This window comes from Carcharodon carcharias, chromosome 32, assembly GCF_017639515.1.
Source record: "Carcharodon carcharias isolate sCarCar2 chromosome 32, sCarCar2.pri, whole genome shotgun sequence".
NCBI lineage: Eukaryota > Metazoa > Chordata > Chondrichthyes > Lamniformes > Lamnidae > Carcharodon > Carcharodon carcharias.
This window is the reverse complement of record NC_054498.1, coordinates 4,845,554-4,861,092: the sequence shown is the minus strand read 5'-3', so window position 1 is coordinate 4,861,092 and position 15,539 is coordinate 4,845,554. Positions and strand designations below refer to the sequence as shown.

The 15,539-nt window shown below is 44.6% G+C and overlaps 1 protein-coding gene across 2 annotated transcripts in view; it reads right to left on the bottom strand.

The window, feature by feature from the left end:
* Positions 1–7,548: 7,548 nt before the first annotated feature.
* The window catches only part of iqgap1 (IQ motif containing GTPase activating protein 1), a 122,925-nt gene continuing 114,934 nt past the window's right edge, over positions 7,549–15,539 (bottom strand). For both annotated transcript variants that reach the window (XM_041178356.1, XM_041178355.1), the window contains exons 36-38: positions 14,203–14,325; positions 11,781–11,889; positions 7,549–9,717 (exon numbers count right to left, since the gene is read on the bottom strand). In XM_041178356.1, coding sequence (XP_041034290.1) covers positions 9,604–9,717; positions 11,781–11,889; positions 14,203–14,325 — 346 coding nt within the window. In that variant the 3' untranslated portion in view covers positions 7,549–9,603. The remainder of the gene's footprint in view (positions 9,718–11,780; positions 11,890–14,202; positions 14,326–15,539) is intronic.

The following is a 15,539-nucleotide window of genomic DNA, read 5'->3' as shown; positions in this document are numbered from 1 at the left end:
AGAATCCTTAGATTCTGGAAAAGTCCCAGAGGACTGGAAAACTGTCAATATAACAGCCTTATTCAAAAAGGGTGGAAGACAAAAAACAGGCCAGTTAGCTTAACATCTGTCAATGGAAAAATGTTGGAGTCTATTATAAAGGATGTAATAGCAGAATATTTAGAAATACATAATCTAATCAAGCAGAGTCAGCATGGCTTCATGAAGGGGAAATCATGCCTGAGAAATTTATTATAATTCTTTGAGGATGTAACAAGCAGGATAGATAAAGGGGAACCAGTAGATGTAATATATTTGGATTTCCAAAAGGCGTTCAATAAGGTACCACACATAAGGGCCCTTAATAAGATAAAAGCTCATGGTGTTGGGGGTAGTATATTAGCACGAATAGAGGATTGGCTAACTAATAGAAGACAGAGAGTTGGGATAAGGGGGGCATTTTCAGGATGGCAACCTGTAACTAATGGAATGCCACAGGGATCAGTGCTGGGGCCACAATTATTTACAATACATATTAATGACTTGGATGAGGAAAATGAACGTACAATCGGCAAGTTTGCGGACTACACAAAAATAATGGGAAGGCAAGTGGTGAGGATAACACAAAGAGTCTACAGAGGGATATAGACAGGTTAAGTGAGTGGGCAAAAACTTGGCAGATGGAATATAATGAGGTTATGCAGGTAATAGGGAAGGCAAATGGAATGTTGGCTTTTATTTCAAAGTCAATGGAGTATTAAGATAGGGAAGTCTTGTTAAAACTATACAAGGCACATGTTAGACCACATGTTGAAGAGTCTGAACGGTTTTGGTCCCCTTATCTTAATGGTATTGGAAGCATTCCAAAGAAGGTTCACTAGATTGATCCCAGGTAGGGAGGGATTTTCTTATGAGGAGAGGTTGAGTAGGTTGGGCCTGTACTCATTGGAGTTTAGAAGAATGAAAGGCGACCTTATTGAAACATATAAGGTTCTTGGGGGTTTGACAGGGTGGATGCTGAGAGGTTGTTTCCCCGTCTGGGAGAGTCTAGGATCAGAAGGTATAATCTCAGAGTAAGGGGTCGCCCTTTTAAGACAGAGATGAGGAGGAATTTCTTCTCTCAGAGGGTAGCGAATCTGTGGAATTCTTTACCTCAGAGGGCTGTAGAGGCTGGGTCGTTAAGTTTATTCAAGGCTGAGATAGACAGATTTTTAATCATTAATGAATCAAGGATTGTAGAGAAAAGGCAGGAAAGTGGAGTTGAGGATTGTCAGATCAGCCATGATCTCGTTGAATGGCAGAGCAGACTCGATGGGCTGAAAGGCCTACTTCTGCTCCTATGTCTATGGTCTTATGGTCTAAGCCCTCATTGCTGACTGGAGTGCCTGGAGACCAGCAGTCAGGAATGGTATGGAAAAAGCAGAGGGCAAAAGATGGTGGAAAAGGAAAGAGAGTTGGGAGGAAAAAACATCAGTTGTCCTCAGGTCAACGTTATTCATCTGTGCCAGCTGCAGAGGGGACTGTCACTCACAAATCAGTGTCTACAGCCAAAACGGAGAATGTTCAGTCCATAAACGAAGTACACCCTGGGTGCAGTACATCATCTCTTGGGATGGCCATCTAGGTTAGCAGGCATTTGGATCAGACTACCAAGAGATCAATTGGCACCTTAGAAATGCTTTTATATTGGTTGCTGACGGTGCTGCCTGCTTCCCCACATTTACATACTAAAACCAGCTAACTTACTCTTCTGTCAGTATGGTCAAATCATATTTCAGTCCATCCATGATGCTGTTTAAATAAAGGTGTGGGGCTTGTTGATACGATGAACTTCAGGGTCACCTCCATTGTACAAACCCCCATAGAGAAAGGCAGTATAATATAAAAGCACTGTGAAGATGAACTGGATTGATATCTCTTGAGAATAGGGATTCAAGATTTAAGGAAGGCACTGCCTGTGTTTTTCAACAAAGAAGGGGAAGGAACTTTGCATTAAAATTGAGCATCAGTGGGTGGTGTGGGAAGGAGAGTCTGTGATAGAATAATTATACATTGAATTGCTGAGCTATACAGCTCTATACCATTCAGTATCTCTTAAATTTCGATGAAAAATAGAACTTCTTGTTTGCTCCTGAATGTATTGCTGGAAAGTGACGTTTACATATACTTCCCTGTGATATCAACATAACAATAAATGGCTCCTGGCTCCTATCAGCCAAAGAAAAGGTTCCAGAAGTACTTAAACCATGAAGGCGACACAGCCCTTTATGATGACAATTAGCTACATGTTCACACTGTGTGAACACAGACGTCTCAAGACAATGTTTTTCATTCCTGGTTCCCGATGATGGGCTGGAAATGAATTAATTTCATTCCAGTCCAGACCAGACCCTAAACTTGACAGTGCCACAGAAACAAATTGCATGTGTGCAGAAACTGGGGTGACATTTTTGTCCCCTGAGTCAGGGAATGAGGATAAAAACACAGCCATGGAAACGTAGGGACAGGAGGAGGCCATTCAGCCCCTCAAGCTTATTCCACCATTCTATTAAATCATGGCTGTTCTGTATCTCAACACCCATGTTCCTGCTTTAGTTCCATATTCTTTCACATAATTATCAAAAAAAGATCGATCTCAATCTTGAAAATTGCAATCGACGCCAGCATCCTCAGAATTTGAGGAAACAGTTTCCAAATTTCCACTATGTTTTGTGTAAAGAAATGTTTCCTATTTCAGTCCTTCAAATCCCAACTAATTTATTGTTATTTTTCTGAATTTTTCTCACACGAGAAAATGATTTCTTCATACCTATCCTATTGAATCCCTTCATCATTTTACATACGTTGATCATCTCAATCTTCCAAACTCAAGGGAATAAAAGCCAAATTTATGCAAATTGTCCCAAATTGATCTTTTAAACCCTGGTATCGTTCTGGTGAATCTGTGTTGTGTCACCTCCGAGGGCAGGGTATCTATTTGGAAGTGCAGTGCCCAGAACTGAACACAGTTACTTTAGAGCAGATCAGATCAAGACCCCACAGAACCAAAGCATCACTTCCTCCCTTTTGAATTCCAAGCTCCCTTGAGTTAAGGACCAACATTCCCATTGGCCTTTTTGACCACAATTTGTGCCAGTGCACTAGCTTTTAGTGATCTTTGTGCATGGACATGTGAATCTTTTTACTCCTCCACAGATCTTTGTCTCTCGTTATTAAGAAAATATCTCGATGTGTCCTTCTCAGGTGCAAAGTGGATGATCTCACATTTCCCCACACTGAGCTCTGTATGTCCTGAATGCTATTGAATGACCTCTCCCATAAAGTACATTTACAATGAGTAAGGGCTTCAGCTGTTAGACTCCCCAAGAACATGACACTCACTGTTCTGGATTTTACATAAAGAATGGGCAGCTGTGAGTACTAATGGGCTGCTGGCACTGGTGGAAGTAAAGACTTGCATTTATATAGCACCCTTCATGACCTGAGGATGTCCCCAAAGCACTTTACAGACAACAAAATACTTTTTGAAGTGTAGCCGCGATTGTAATATGGGGAAGGTGGCAGCTAATTTGCACAAAGCAAGCTCCCACAAATAGCAGTGAGAAAAATGACCAGATAATCTGTTTCGATGTTATTGGTTGAGGGATAAACATTGACCAAGACACTGGGAGCAACTCCCGTGTCCTTCTTTGAATAGAGACATGTAATCTTTTACACCCACCTGAGAGGTGGGTGTAATGTCTCATCCAAAACATGCCTCCTCCAACAACGTAGCACTCCCTCAGCACTGCACTGAAGAGAAAGCATTCTCCTCAGACAGGAAAAAATGATCACAGAATGGATAGAGAGCATAATGAATGAATTCTCTGTAATGCAGTGAAGCAGTGTTGTCAGACTGTGTTATAAAATGATAGATTTGCCTAAGCACTGAAACTGACCATGGCAGACAATGACCAGGCATGAGGTGGAAAGAGTTATGACCAGCCCATGCTCATGATGTGGAATCAAGCTGAGGTGGACTTAGGGCAAAAAAAGGCCATTGGTTGCATGGAGGGAATGCTCTGGTCTACAACAACCTCTGAAGGAGGGACTCTGGAAAAAGCTAGCCTCACATTGCTGGGCTTCTTTGCCACAGCCCCTCACACAATGATCTGCACTGGGCACCAAATGATGATTAAGCTTTGTAATTGGCACTGGACATAGATACAGCACCAAACAGCCCTGATGAGAGATCACAGACTCAAAACGTTAATTCTGTTTCTCTCTCCACAGATGCTGTCAGACCTGCTGAGTATTTCCAGCAATTTTTTTTTTTGTTTTTAAGGCCTGTGGACCTGGTTAAACGGGCACTTCAAATGCAACGTCAAAACCACAACATTTTACTTGGACTTATTATAAATCTACTTGCGTGGAAGTTCCTTTGAAATTTACATTTAACTCCACAGCGCTGGATAGAGCAGTGGAAAGAATTGAGTTCTGTTTCAATGTTTGGTTTTAATTTTTGGAAGACTGTGGCTCAATAGAGTAACACTGTGTTTCTGAGTCAGTAGGTTGTGGGTTTGAATTCCAGTCCAAGGACTTGAACACAAAAACCCAGACTGACATTTCGGTGTTGTACTGGGGGAGTGCTGCCCTGTCAGAGTTGCTGTCTTTGGATGAAACGTTAAACTGAGGTCGCCTGCCCTTTCAGGTAGCTGTAAAAGATCCCAAGGCCACTATTTCGAGCAAAAGTAGGGAGTTTCTCTGCAGTCTCTTGGCCAATATTTATCCTACAACCAACACCAAAAACAGATGATCTAGTCATTAATTTCATTACTATTTATGGGAGCTTGCTGTGCGCAAATTGCCTGCCGCATTTGACAGTGACTAGACCTCAGAAGAATTTAATTGACTGTAAAGCATTCTGAGACATCCTGAGATCGTGAAAGGAGCAATATAAATGTAAGTCTGTCTTTTCCAGGACACACTGGTTGATTAGTAGTCTGTGTGTTGGTTGGATGTGTGTCTGCATCCCTTGTTAGATGCACAGTCACGCTTTACCTAACTCACCCAAATGATGATACAAGGCAGTACAGAGGCAGCTTGTTCTGTAAATAACTGAGGAAGTGATGAGCCGTTAATGTGGTATTAATCTGCAAACAGAGGGCTGGCAGTTTAATTCTTGTGTGGTCATGGCAGCTCACATCTCCCCAAAGGTATTGTCTCCAGCTTGAAAACAAACTCCCCAGTACCCCACTATCCCAAGTGTGAACTTAGAAAGGTGAGTGTCCTAGGCTATTTGGCTGTGGAGGTATCACAACCACGTCTGATCTTGTCTCCATCACATGCCCTTACGTCCTTATTTACCTGCAGGGCCCATCAGACAGTGGTCAGGAGCAGGAACCCTGACTGGTATTCCCCACTTCTCCTTACCCCGAGGGTCCATTTGTCATTCCTCCACTTTCACTTGACTGAGATTAACTCCCTCAGAGTTGACCCTGCTTTCTTTAATTTAATAGAACACAAAAGGAGGCCATTTGACTTATTGTGTTTGTGCTAGCTCTTTGAAAGTGCTGTCTAATTAGTCCCACCACACAACCCCCCCACCTTTCCACATAGCCCTGCAAATCTTATCTCTTCTCAAGTATTTATCAATTCCCCTTTTGAAAGTTCCTATTCAACCTGCTCCCACTGCCCTTTCAGGCAGCGCATTCCAGATCACAACTCACTAGGTAAAAAAATCTCCTTATCTGCCCTCTGCTTGTCAATTATCTTAAAGCTGTTTTTCTTCTCTAATGCTCATGTCGATGACAATAAGCTTGATTGTTCTGGATGTTCCTATTTCTTCATGGCTTCCTCAACCTGATATCCTTACAAAAACCCTTCTACCAGCCTCAATATGTTATGACTTAGAAACCTATGCCCAGAGCCGCTGAGTGCAGCTTACCCTCCTGAGGTTACTGATCCTTTCGTACAAATCCATCCCTCCTTGGATTAACACAAGAGCCACCACATTACAGGTAAGGCAAGTTATTATCTTGCTAAGCACCAGGAACCCGAGAATAAAATTGCACGTTTCTTGAAAGGATCTGAGGCTTGTTGAACTCTGACTTGGGTGTGACATCCAATCTCAGATCGGACAAAGCTCTTCACTTATTTTTGTAATGTATCTGTTTTTTTCCCGCTGGTTTTCTGGTGACAATGACTCATTCTTGGGTACAAGTTAAGCAGCATATGGCACCTGTGTTCACAGGAAGAAACACACAGCACCCACTAATGGACAGAATCAAGACAAAATAGGATGAGATTCAATTCCTCAGCTTGTTATTATGGATTGCCCAGTTACACAGGAATCCAGTAACAACACATTGCATTCATATAGCACCTTTAACATAGTAAACTGTCCCAAGGAGCTTCAAAGGAGCATTATCAAACAAAATTCGACAAAGGAATGTAAACTCCACTCTCACCAACAGAAGGGGAAAGTAGAATGAAAATTCTACAAAAGGCAAGTGGAATATTTCACTAAAAAAGTCTTTTGAAGCAACAAATATCTTTATTGATAAGGATTTTAATAGGAAATATTTTAAAGGATGGAGGAAGTCGAGGGAAATTGGATTGGAACAGGTTGCTCATGTTGAAGAGCTAACATCACAATGGGCTGAATGGCTGCCTTCTGCATTGTAGTTTCTATATATCTATGAAGTAGGTCAAGGCCACATAAGCACTTCCAAGGGTATCGAATTGATCTTTGAACTATATTGCCTGTTTCTTGGTAATCAGTTATGTGGATTCCACTGAATATCATCCCCATTAGTTGCAAAGTGGATCTTGGAGGACTGGAATTGTGGAGTGAACTAACCTAGATTCATTCCTGGTGCAAATGCGATTGGAATTGAAGAATATTTCAAACCTCTAGAATACACGGAGTTAACTGAGAAAGATCTTTATTCCTCCTATTTTAATTAGCATGTTTGCTTGATCTACAGTTTAAAATAAAATTACTGCCTGGTTCGCTTCTTTGTTAGAGGGAGCTTTACTATGTATCTAACCCCATGCTGTACCTGTCCTGGGCGTGTTTGATGGGGACAGTGTAGAGGGAGCTTTACTCTGTATCTAAACCCGTGCTGTACCTGTCTTGGGAGTGTTTGATGTGGACAGTGTAGAGGGAGCTTTACTCTGTATCTAACCCCATGCTGTACCTGTCCTGGGAGTGTTTGATGGGGACAGTGTAGAGGGAGCTTTACTCTGTATCTAACCCCGTGCTGTACCTGTCCTGGGAGTGTTTGATGGGGACAGTGTAGAGGGAGCTTTACTCTGTATCTAACCCAGGAAGATGAGCTGACAGCAAGTTTGTGTTCTAAAAGCTGATAGATTGTGAGCAGCAGAAATCTGAGACTTGAGGAGTCCCATGGGTTTAAGAGTGAGTTAAAGAGGGAACAATGGGTCTTTTCATATGGAGAGGATGAAGGGAGAGTGTAGTGAATTCAGTGGACTCTGAAGTTAAAAAGGAGAAAGGAGGATGAGAGTATAGCAATGAACTGAATATTATTAATAGACAATTAGTGGATCTAAGAAACACAATAAAAAGAGTTTAAAAACTCAATCTTTATTTTCTTCTTACAACAGCTTGTGGTCCTACAAATACAATTTAATTTTAAAAGCATCAGTGGGGTCAATAATTTAGCCAATAACCGCATTACATAGTTGCTTTCTCTTTACAGTCTTGTGCTGAATGGATACCATGGTAGTTGTACATGCTGGCTGTACTCCCCACTCTCCTACACTGAACCTCGCTCATTTCTTGGCACTGCTTCATCACCCAACGTGGAGGGAGAAAATCCACCTGAAGCTGAGTTAAGATCCTCCAGGATGATGTGGGATATCCAACTCCGAGATTCTCAATGTTTCATTTTAACAGCTTGTGGCAGTTGGGAGGGTCTACGGGGGGTGGGGGACGACAATTTTTTAAACTTAAATCATCCCCATCAGGAAACAGAATTTGGAGCAAAGCTACCCGTCTGAATTTACTTTGTTTGAAGTCAACAAAGACCCAATATTGGGTGGTGTTCTTCCCTGAACCCATGAGCTTGCCACCCAGCAAGCTTAGTTAGCTTGAACCCCTGAATGACACAGATAGGGGGCCCAGAAATGTAACCCATGGAACCCAACTCTCTGATACTGTCAGAGGCTTTGGGAAAATTCAGATACAGGAAGAGTTGAAAAATATCTACATTGGCGTAAGCTACACCAGAGAGGAATGGGGACTTGGAGAGAGAGGAACTGGCTTTTACTGGTCTGATAGCCCTCTGCAAATGATGAAGGGTATGGGCAAGTTGACCATGGAATGCAGCATGCTACAGAAAGACACTGGCACAAGAACAATAAAAGGAAGGGAGACAGTTGGAAAAAGTCTAGTCTTTGGTAGCAAATAGCATCTGAAATTGGCAGCCTAAAGTTGAAACCTGTAGTAAGAGGAAACAGCCATTGTATTTACTCACTCCCATTGTGTTTAATAATAACTGTCCCCAGACGTTTTGACTCTTTGAGTAAGTATCCACCAGAATTACGGAGGTGCTTGGGTGGATTGGACACATGACATTGGTGGATTGGACAGATTGGTCTGTTCTGTGCAGGGTGGTCTACGCACCGATCAAGTCCCTGGAAAGATATTACTCTCCCCATACAATCTCTACTCTGGTGGAAAACCTATTCACAAGGGCCGAAACTGATGGAGGCAATGGATTCTACAATGGTGGAGGTAAGGTTGAAAGGCAACCTGAATTAGCTTAGACTTAGCCAGCTAATATCTATTTTGGTACAGGGGTTTTCAGAAACCCATCATTCCACTAACAGTCACTAACAATTGGAATTTTCAGTGACAGGTTGAGAGGACAGCATTCTTTATTTTTATTCATTCACAGGATGTGGGCATCACTGGCTGGGCCAGCATTTACTGCCCATCCCTAATTGCCCCTCGAGAAGGTGGTGGTGAGCTGCCTTCTTGAACCGCTGCAGTCCTTGTGGTGTAGGTACACCCACAGTGCTGTTAGGGCAGGAGTTCCAGGATTTTGACCCAGCGACAGTGAAGGAACGGTGATATATTTCCAACTTGGAGTGGTGCATCAGCCAACACTGCTGTCCGTGGCTCAATTTGGTAACTATCACAAGCAAGGCCTCAGAATACAGTGCAGGAAAGCACAAGATCCTGTCTGCAGGGTACAAAAGATTTTTTTTTGGTGGGGAGGGGGGGAGCAGGGGTGTGGAGTGGGGAGGAAAGGGACAGGTTTTCTGTACAGAAATAAAAGACACAGCAAAGGAACAGAAGTTGTTGATATAAAAATAAGAGGATGTGTCTTTAATATTTATGCCCCTTAAGCAGTACAGACAGCTACTGATGCATAAGATACCAAATCTATAAACGCTTCAGCAATATAATACTAAATATAGAATTGCACGCCCGTTCGGATGACCCTACTCTGCCCTGAAGGGTGCTGATACGCTGTTCAAAGGTGCCCAGTTCTGATTGGTGCAGTGCCTAAACAAAAAGGGAGAAGTACAAGCATGGCAGCCCCTCATTGGTGCCTCGCCGAGTCAGGTGACTCCAGTGTTGGGCTCGCAACTCCAGTGATGGGGTGAGACCTGCTACTTCCCGTAGAACTTCTTGTTCAGAAGGAAGATCAGCAGGTTGACATTAACCTTCGCTTTATCGAACAACTTCATGACAGCAACACCTTCATACTGGAGCTGGAGGAGGTCCTGAACAGGAAGAAAACACATCGAGTTAGCACAAAGCTGCTGTTACCTGGTCACGCTCAGAGGGCGCTAAGCTCTGAGAGGGTAATCTGTCACAGTCCGCACTCAGCCACAATCTACCATCTCCTGTTCATACTGACGGGTAGTTAGCAGAGAATCAAAATCCTCTGGATATCCTCTGAGATATGTTAAGTGAGTGGGCAAAGATCTGGCAAATGGAGTTATAATGTGGGCAAATGTGAAATTGTCCATTTTGGCAGGAAGAATAAAAAAGCTTATTATCTAAATGGTGAGAGATTGCAGAGCTTGGAGATGCAGAGGGATCTGGGTGTTCTAGTGCATGAATCACAGAAGGTTAGTATACAGGTTACAGCAGGTAATTAGGAAGCTAATAGAATGTTATCATTTATTGTGAGGGGGAATTGATTACAAAAGTAAGGAGGTTATGCTTCAGTTGTACAGATCATTGGTGAGATCACGCCTGGTGTATTGTGTACAGTATTGGTCACCTTATGTAAAGAAGGATGTAAATGCATTGGAAGCAGTTCAGAGAAGGTTTACCAGACGAATACCTGGAATGGGTGGGTTGTCTTATGAGGAAAGACTGGACAGGTTAGGCTTGTATCTGCTGGAGTTTAGAAGAGTAAGAGGCGACTTGATTGAAACCTTTAAGACCCTGAGGAATCTTGACACGGTGGATGTGGAGAGGATGTTTCCTCTTGTGGGAGAATCTAGAACTAGGGGGTCACTGTTTAAAAATAAGGGGTCACCCATTTAAGACAGAGTTGAGAAGAAAATTTTTCTCTCCGAGGGTCATGTCTTGGAACTCTCTTCCTCAAAAGGTGGTGGTAGCAGAGTCTTTGAATATTTTTAAGGCAGAGCTAGATAGATTTTTCATTAACAAGGGGGTGAAAAGTTATCAGGGGCAGGCAGGAATGTGGGGTTGAGGTTACAATCAAATCAGCCATGATCTTATTGAATGGCAGAGAGGGCTCGAGGGACCGAGTGGCCTACTCCTGCTCCTAATTTGTATGTTTGCTCACGGTCTAATAGCATAACCAGTCCTCACACTCTGGGCTCTCACAGGAAGAACAACCGCTTGGGTGAAATACCAGTTGGTTGACCAGTGCCCATGGAACTGTCCCCCAGTGAGAGTCAGCACCTTCAGGAACTGTCCCCCAGTGAGAGTCAGCACCTTCAGGAACTGTCCCCCAGTGAGAGGCAGCACCTTCAGGAACTGTCCCCCAGTGAGAGGCAGCACCTTCAGGAACTGTCCCCCAGTGAGAGGCAGCACCTTCAGGAACTGTCCCCCAGTGAGAGTCAGCACCTTCAGGAACTGCCCCCCAGTGAGAGTCAGCACCTTCAGGAACTGTCCCCCCAGTGAGAGGCAGCACCTTCAGGAACTGTCCCCCCCAGTGAGAGTCAGCACCTTCAGGAACTGTCCCCCAGTGAGAGTCAGCACCTTCAGGAACTGTCCCCCAGTGAGAGTCAGCACCTTCAGGAACTGGCCCCCAGTGAGAGTCAGCACCTTCAGGAACTGTCCCCCCCAGTGAGAGTCAGCACCTTCAGGAACTGTCCCCCCCAGTGAGAGTCAGCACCTTCAGGAACTGTCCCCCCCAGTGAGAGGCAGCACCTTCAAGACAGATGAATGAAAGTGGACAACAGTTTCCATTTATACTGTAAACGACACTAAAGTGCTTTACAGGAAGGTTATCAAACTAAGTTTGACACAGAACCACATAAGGTGGAGTTATAACAGGTGATAAAAAGCTCAGCTGTCATTAAGGAACGTATTGAACGAGGAGCGAGAGGTAGAGAGGTTTAAGGAGGCAATTCCAGAGCTTAGGGCCCAGGCAGTTGAAGACATGCCTGCTAAGGGTGGAGTGATAAACATTGGGGATTCGCAAGTGACAAGAATTGGAGGGGCACAGATATCTCACAGGGGAGTGGGGCTGTTAAAAGTTGCACAGATTTGAAAATAAGGTTCCAGTTTGAAACTTGGTGTTGCTAGACAGGGTGTGAATGTGTGACCTGCCCTGGTGGCCATGTCAGAGTTGAGCTGTTACCTGATAATGGAGCATGAAGGTCTCCATTTGCACTCCCATAAACTTTGCTTTCACTTCAAAGTCACCCACCTCTTCTGTCGGGCAGATGTCAAAGATAACATTTTTAAACCTGAAAACAGAAGACAACTGTTTGTTTAAACAATTAAACATACAGCAGGAACAAAAACAAGTCCGAGAGGGGAGTGGGACCCTCCAACAGGCCTGGCTCAGTGGGTAGCACTCTCACCTCTGAGCCACAAGCCACGCATTCAAGACCTGCCGTACGATTTGAAGTCTCAATTGACGCTGACACTCTGCTGCAGCGCTGGGGGAGTGCTGCTTAGAACTGCCATTAGCTTGATGAGAGGTTAAACCGAGGCCCTGTCTGTCTTCTTTGGTGGCTGAGGTGGATGGTTAAAGACCCCATGACTGTATTTGATACATGAGCAAGGTGCGTTCTCTCAAACAACAGCACCAAAGACAATTGTTTGGCTAACATTTCGGCTGCTGTTATTGGGATCTTGCTATGCGCAAACTGACTGTCATGAGGGTAATAGAAACCTGGAACTCTGTCTCTCGAAAGGCTGTTTTGCTTTTTTAAAAACAATTCTTCTGTGGGATGTGGGCGCCACTAGCAAGGCCAGAAGCTTGAGGCGGGGGGGTGGTGGTGGTGGTGGTGGTTGTGGGGGGTTAATTGAAGCTGTCAAGACTGAGCTTGTTATAATCATTGTTGGGTAAGTGTATTAAGGGATACGGAGCAAAGGCAAGTCAACGAGTCTGAGGTACAGACCAGCCACGAATAGTGGAGCAGCTCAAGGGGCCTTTTCTTCCCTCAGTTCTGTTGAAGAGTCATACGGACTCGAAACGTTAACAGTGTCCCTCTCCGCAGATGCTGCCAGACCTGCTGAGTTTTTCCAGGTATTTTTATTTTTGTGTTGGATTTCCAGCACCCGCAGTTTTTTTTGCTTTTACCTCAAGGGGCTGTCTGGCCTCCGGTTCCTATATTTCCCCACATGACATTCACCAGCTTTCAGATTAATCCCTCGGTTGTAAAACACCAATGGGATGTCTAAAGAAATTGAAGTCCTTTCTTTATTAAGGTATTCAATCGGGAAGAGAAAATACACCCATGGTCCGCAGGTCACAGGGTCAGAGTGTGGAGGGCGAATTTCTGGGCCAGTAAGTATTTTGCACAGAGGTAACAGAGTAAGACCAGAACCAGGGAAGCAAATGGCATTGCTGGCAGATGTTGCTATAGGCAGGCAGGAAGGGTTAATGTTCTGATTCAGGCTCATCTGAATCCATGGTGATGAAAACTTATAGAAACAATAAAAAGCAACGAAGCCCACATTAACCTGGTCTGTGAGATCTTGGCTGGTCTCAGTTGCTCGGTGGGAGAGGTGGGGAGGGGGGGGGGTGGTGGGTGGGTGGTCAGAGAGGAATTTTCCAGATGTTTTTCCCTTTTCCCTTATGGCCCTAAGTTTTACCCCCTCGGGTGGGGGTGGTGTTGGGGTGAAGTGTCTAAACCTGATGACCAAGCTTAATGGACCAGTCATTTCCTGCCCATTGACTGTTGTATGTTAAACATTGTTCCTTCCAGCCCCTCAGCACATCCCTCCCAACTCCAGAAACACACTCAATTGTTTCCTGTCCTGATTTCTGTTTCCAAACACTTCCTTGGACCAATCACTTATTTGCTTTTTATCTCAAACTTTGTCATTTAGCCCCTCACCCTTTACCATAGGAATTTGGTTTTTTTAAATTCATTCATGGGATGTGGGCATCACTAGCTGGGCCAGCATTTATTGCCCATCCCTAATTGCCCCTTGAGAAGGTGGGGGTGAGCTGCCTTCTTGAGCCGCTGCAGTCTATGTGGTGTAGGTACACCCACAGCGCTGTTAGGGAGGGAGTTCCAGGATTTTGTCCATGTGGTGTAGGTACACCCACAGTGCTGTTAGGGAGGGAGTTCCAGGATTTCAACTCAGTGACAGTGAAGGAACGGTGATATCTTTCCAAGTCAGGATGGTGAGTGACTTGGAGGGGAACATCCAGATGGTGGTGTTCCTGTGTCTGCTGCCCTTGTCCTTCTAGATGGTAGTGGTCGTGGGTTTGGAAGAAGTCTTGGTGAATTTCTGCAGTGCATCGTGTAGATGGTACCCACTGCTGCCACTGTGCGTCGGCGTTGGAGGGAATGAATGTTTGTGGATGGGGTGCCAATCAAGCGGGGCTGCTTTGTCCTGGATGGCGTCAAGCTTCTTGAGTGTTGTTAGAACGGCGCTTAGCCAGACAAGAAGACAGTATTCCATCACACTCCTGACTCAAATCACTCAGAGCCACTTTAATACCCTTCATCGACCTCAGCAGAGGGAAACTCCAAGCCTCTTGCTTTTCAATGCAAGAAAATGTGAATCCCTGGAGGGATGGTGTAAATTCTATCACTCACTGGTTGCTGTTGAGATCCTCAATTTCCAACAAGACTCCCTTCTCGTGCAGTCGTGCTGCAGTGTATCGCTGCGATACCTGTTTGCTTTTCTTTCCTTTAACATCTCCTGGCTTCTTCGAAACCCTAAAAATAGTATCAAAGCACAGGGGTGATCAGCAACATCTCACGCAAGGCAACAGTTTCCATCAACGTCCGACTTAACTTGTTCTTAAGCTTCAGGCAGAGAAGCCTAGAAGAGGAACATGGTGCTTTGAAGGGCACAAAAATCAGGAGAAAATATTTCTTTTTTAGCTTTTTCTTGGCTACCTTCAGACACCATCCCCCACCCACCCAAACAATCAGCCTGGGTTTTTAATCTCATTCTTCACCTGTCCCAGGAGATTTGACATGTTGTGTAATATACAAAGTGTAGCAATTGTGTGGGGCAGGGTGCATGGACCAGGAGGTGATCTTGATTCTTATCATCCATCTGTATTTGCCCTTCTAAAGTTCATTGAAGGAGGGAGAAAGGGTGGAATCTTATTGACCCATTTCTGAAGGCATTGAGACCGGTGTCATATGTGGGCCCAGAGTGGGCAAGGCCAGCCGCTTGGGTGTTTACAATTTCACTGATGCCAGCCCAGAAATTATGGAGTTTGCTGTGGCCTGATTTGAACCGTTGACCACCAGGTTACTAGCTGAATGTACCATAAACACCACGCTGCTCTTGGTCAGCAGGGTGAGGTAATCAATCCGTGATGATTAGCTGACACCAAACTCACACTTTTTAAGGCCCGCAGGTTGACCAAAGTGAAGCCTGAGGGAAGTTAGAGTTCCTCAGTTTTGAGGCACTGGGAGAGAATGAGTTCCTAGGGGTTGGAGAGAGCGAGGAGGCATCTTAATTCCTGCAAGGTGACCACGTGGGGGGGGGGAGTACTGAGGACAAGGGAGGGATTGAAGCTTAGGAAAACCTAGAAAGCTCAGGGAGAGCAGCAATCAGGGAAATGTAAGAGGGAGACAAGGAAGGCGATTAAGGACCCTAGAAATGTGGAGTTTCCCTTCCCCCTGCCTCTAGCTTTCAGTCCTTGTCCAATCTACAGGTTTGCTGAAAGGTTGGTGTCACTTCACCAATATTTTTCCCACGCTCCAGTTGCGATCAGGAGCGTATGGCCCAAAAGAAAGCAAATTCCATAAGAACTAAAAAGGGAATTGGCGAAATTCTTGAAGGTATAAATATTTGCAGGGCTCTGGGCGGGGAGATAGGAACTCATTGGGCAGCTCTGCCAAAAGGGGCAGAGGTACACCAGGCTAGATGGCCTGCTTCATGTTCTCGGACTCGATTCTTTCCGAGCTTAACA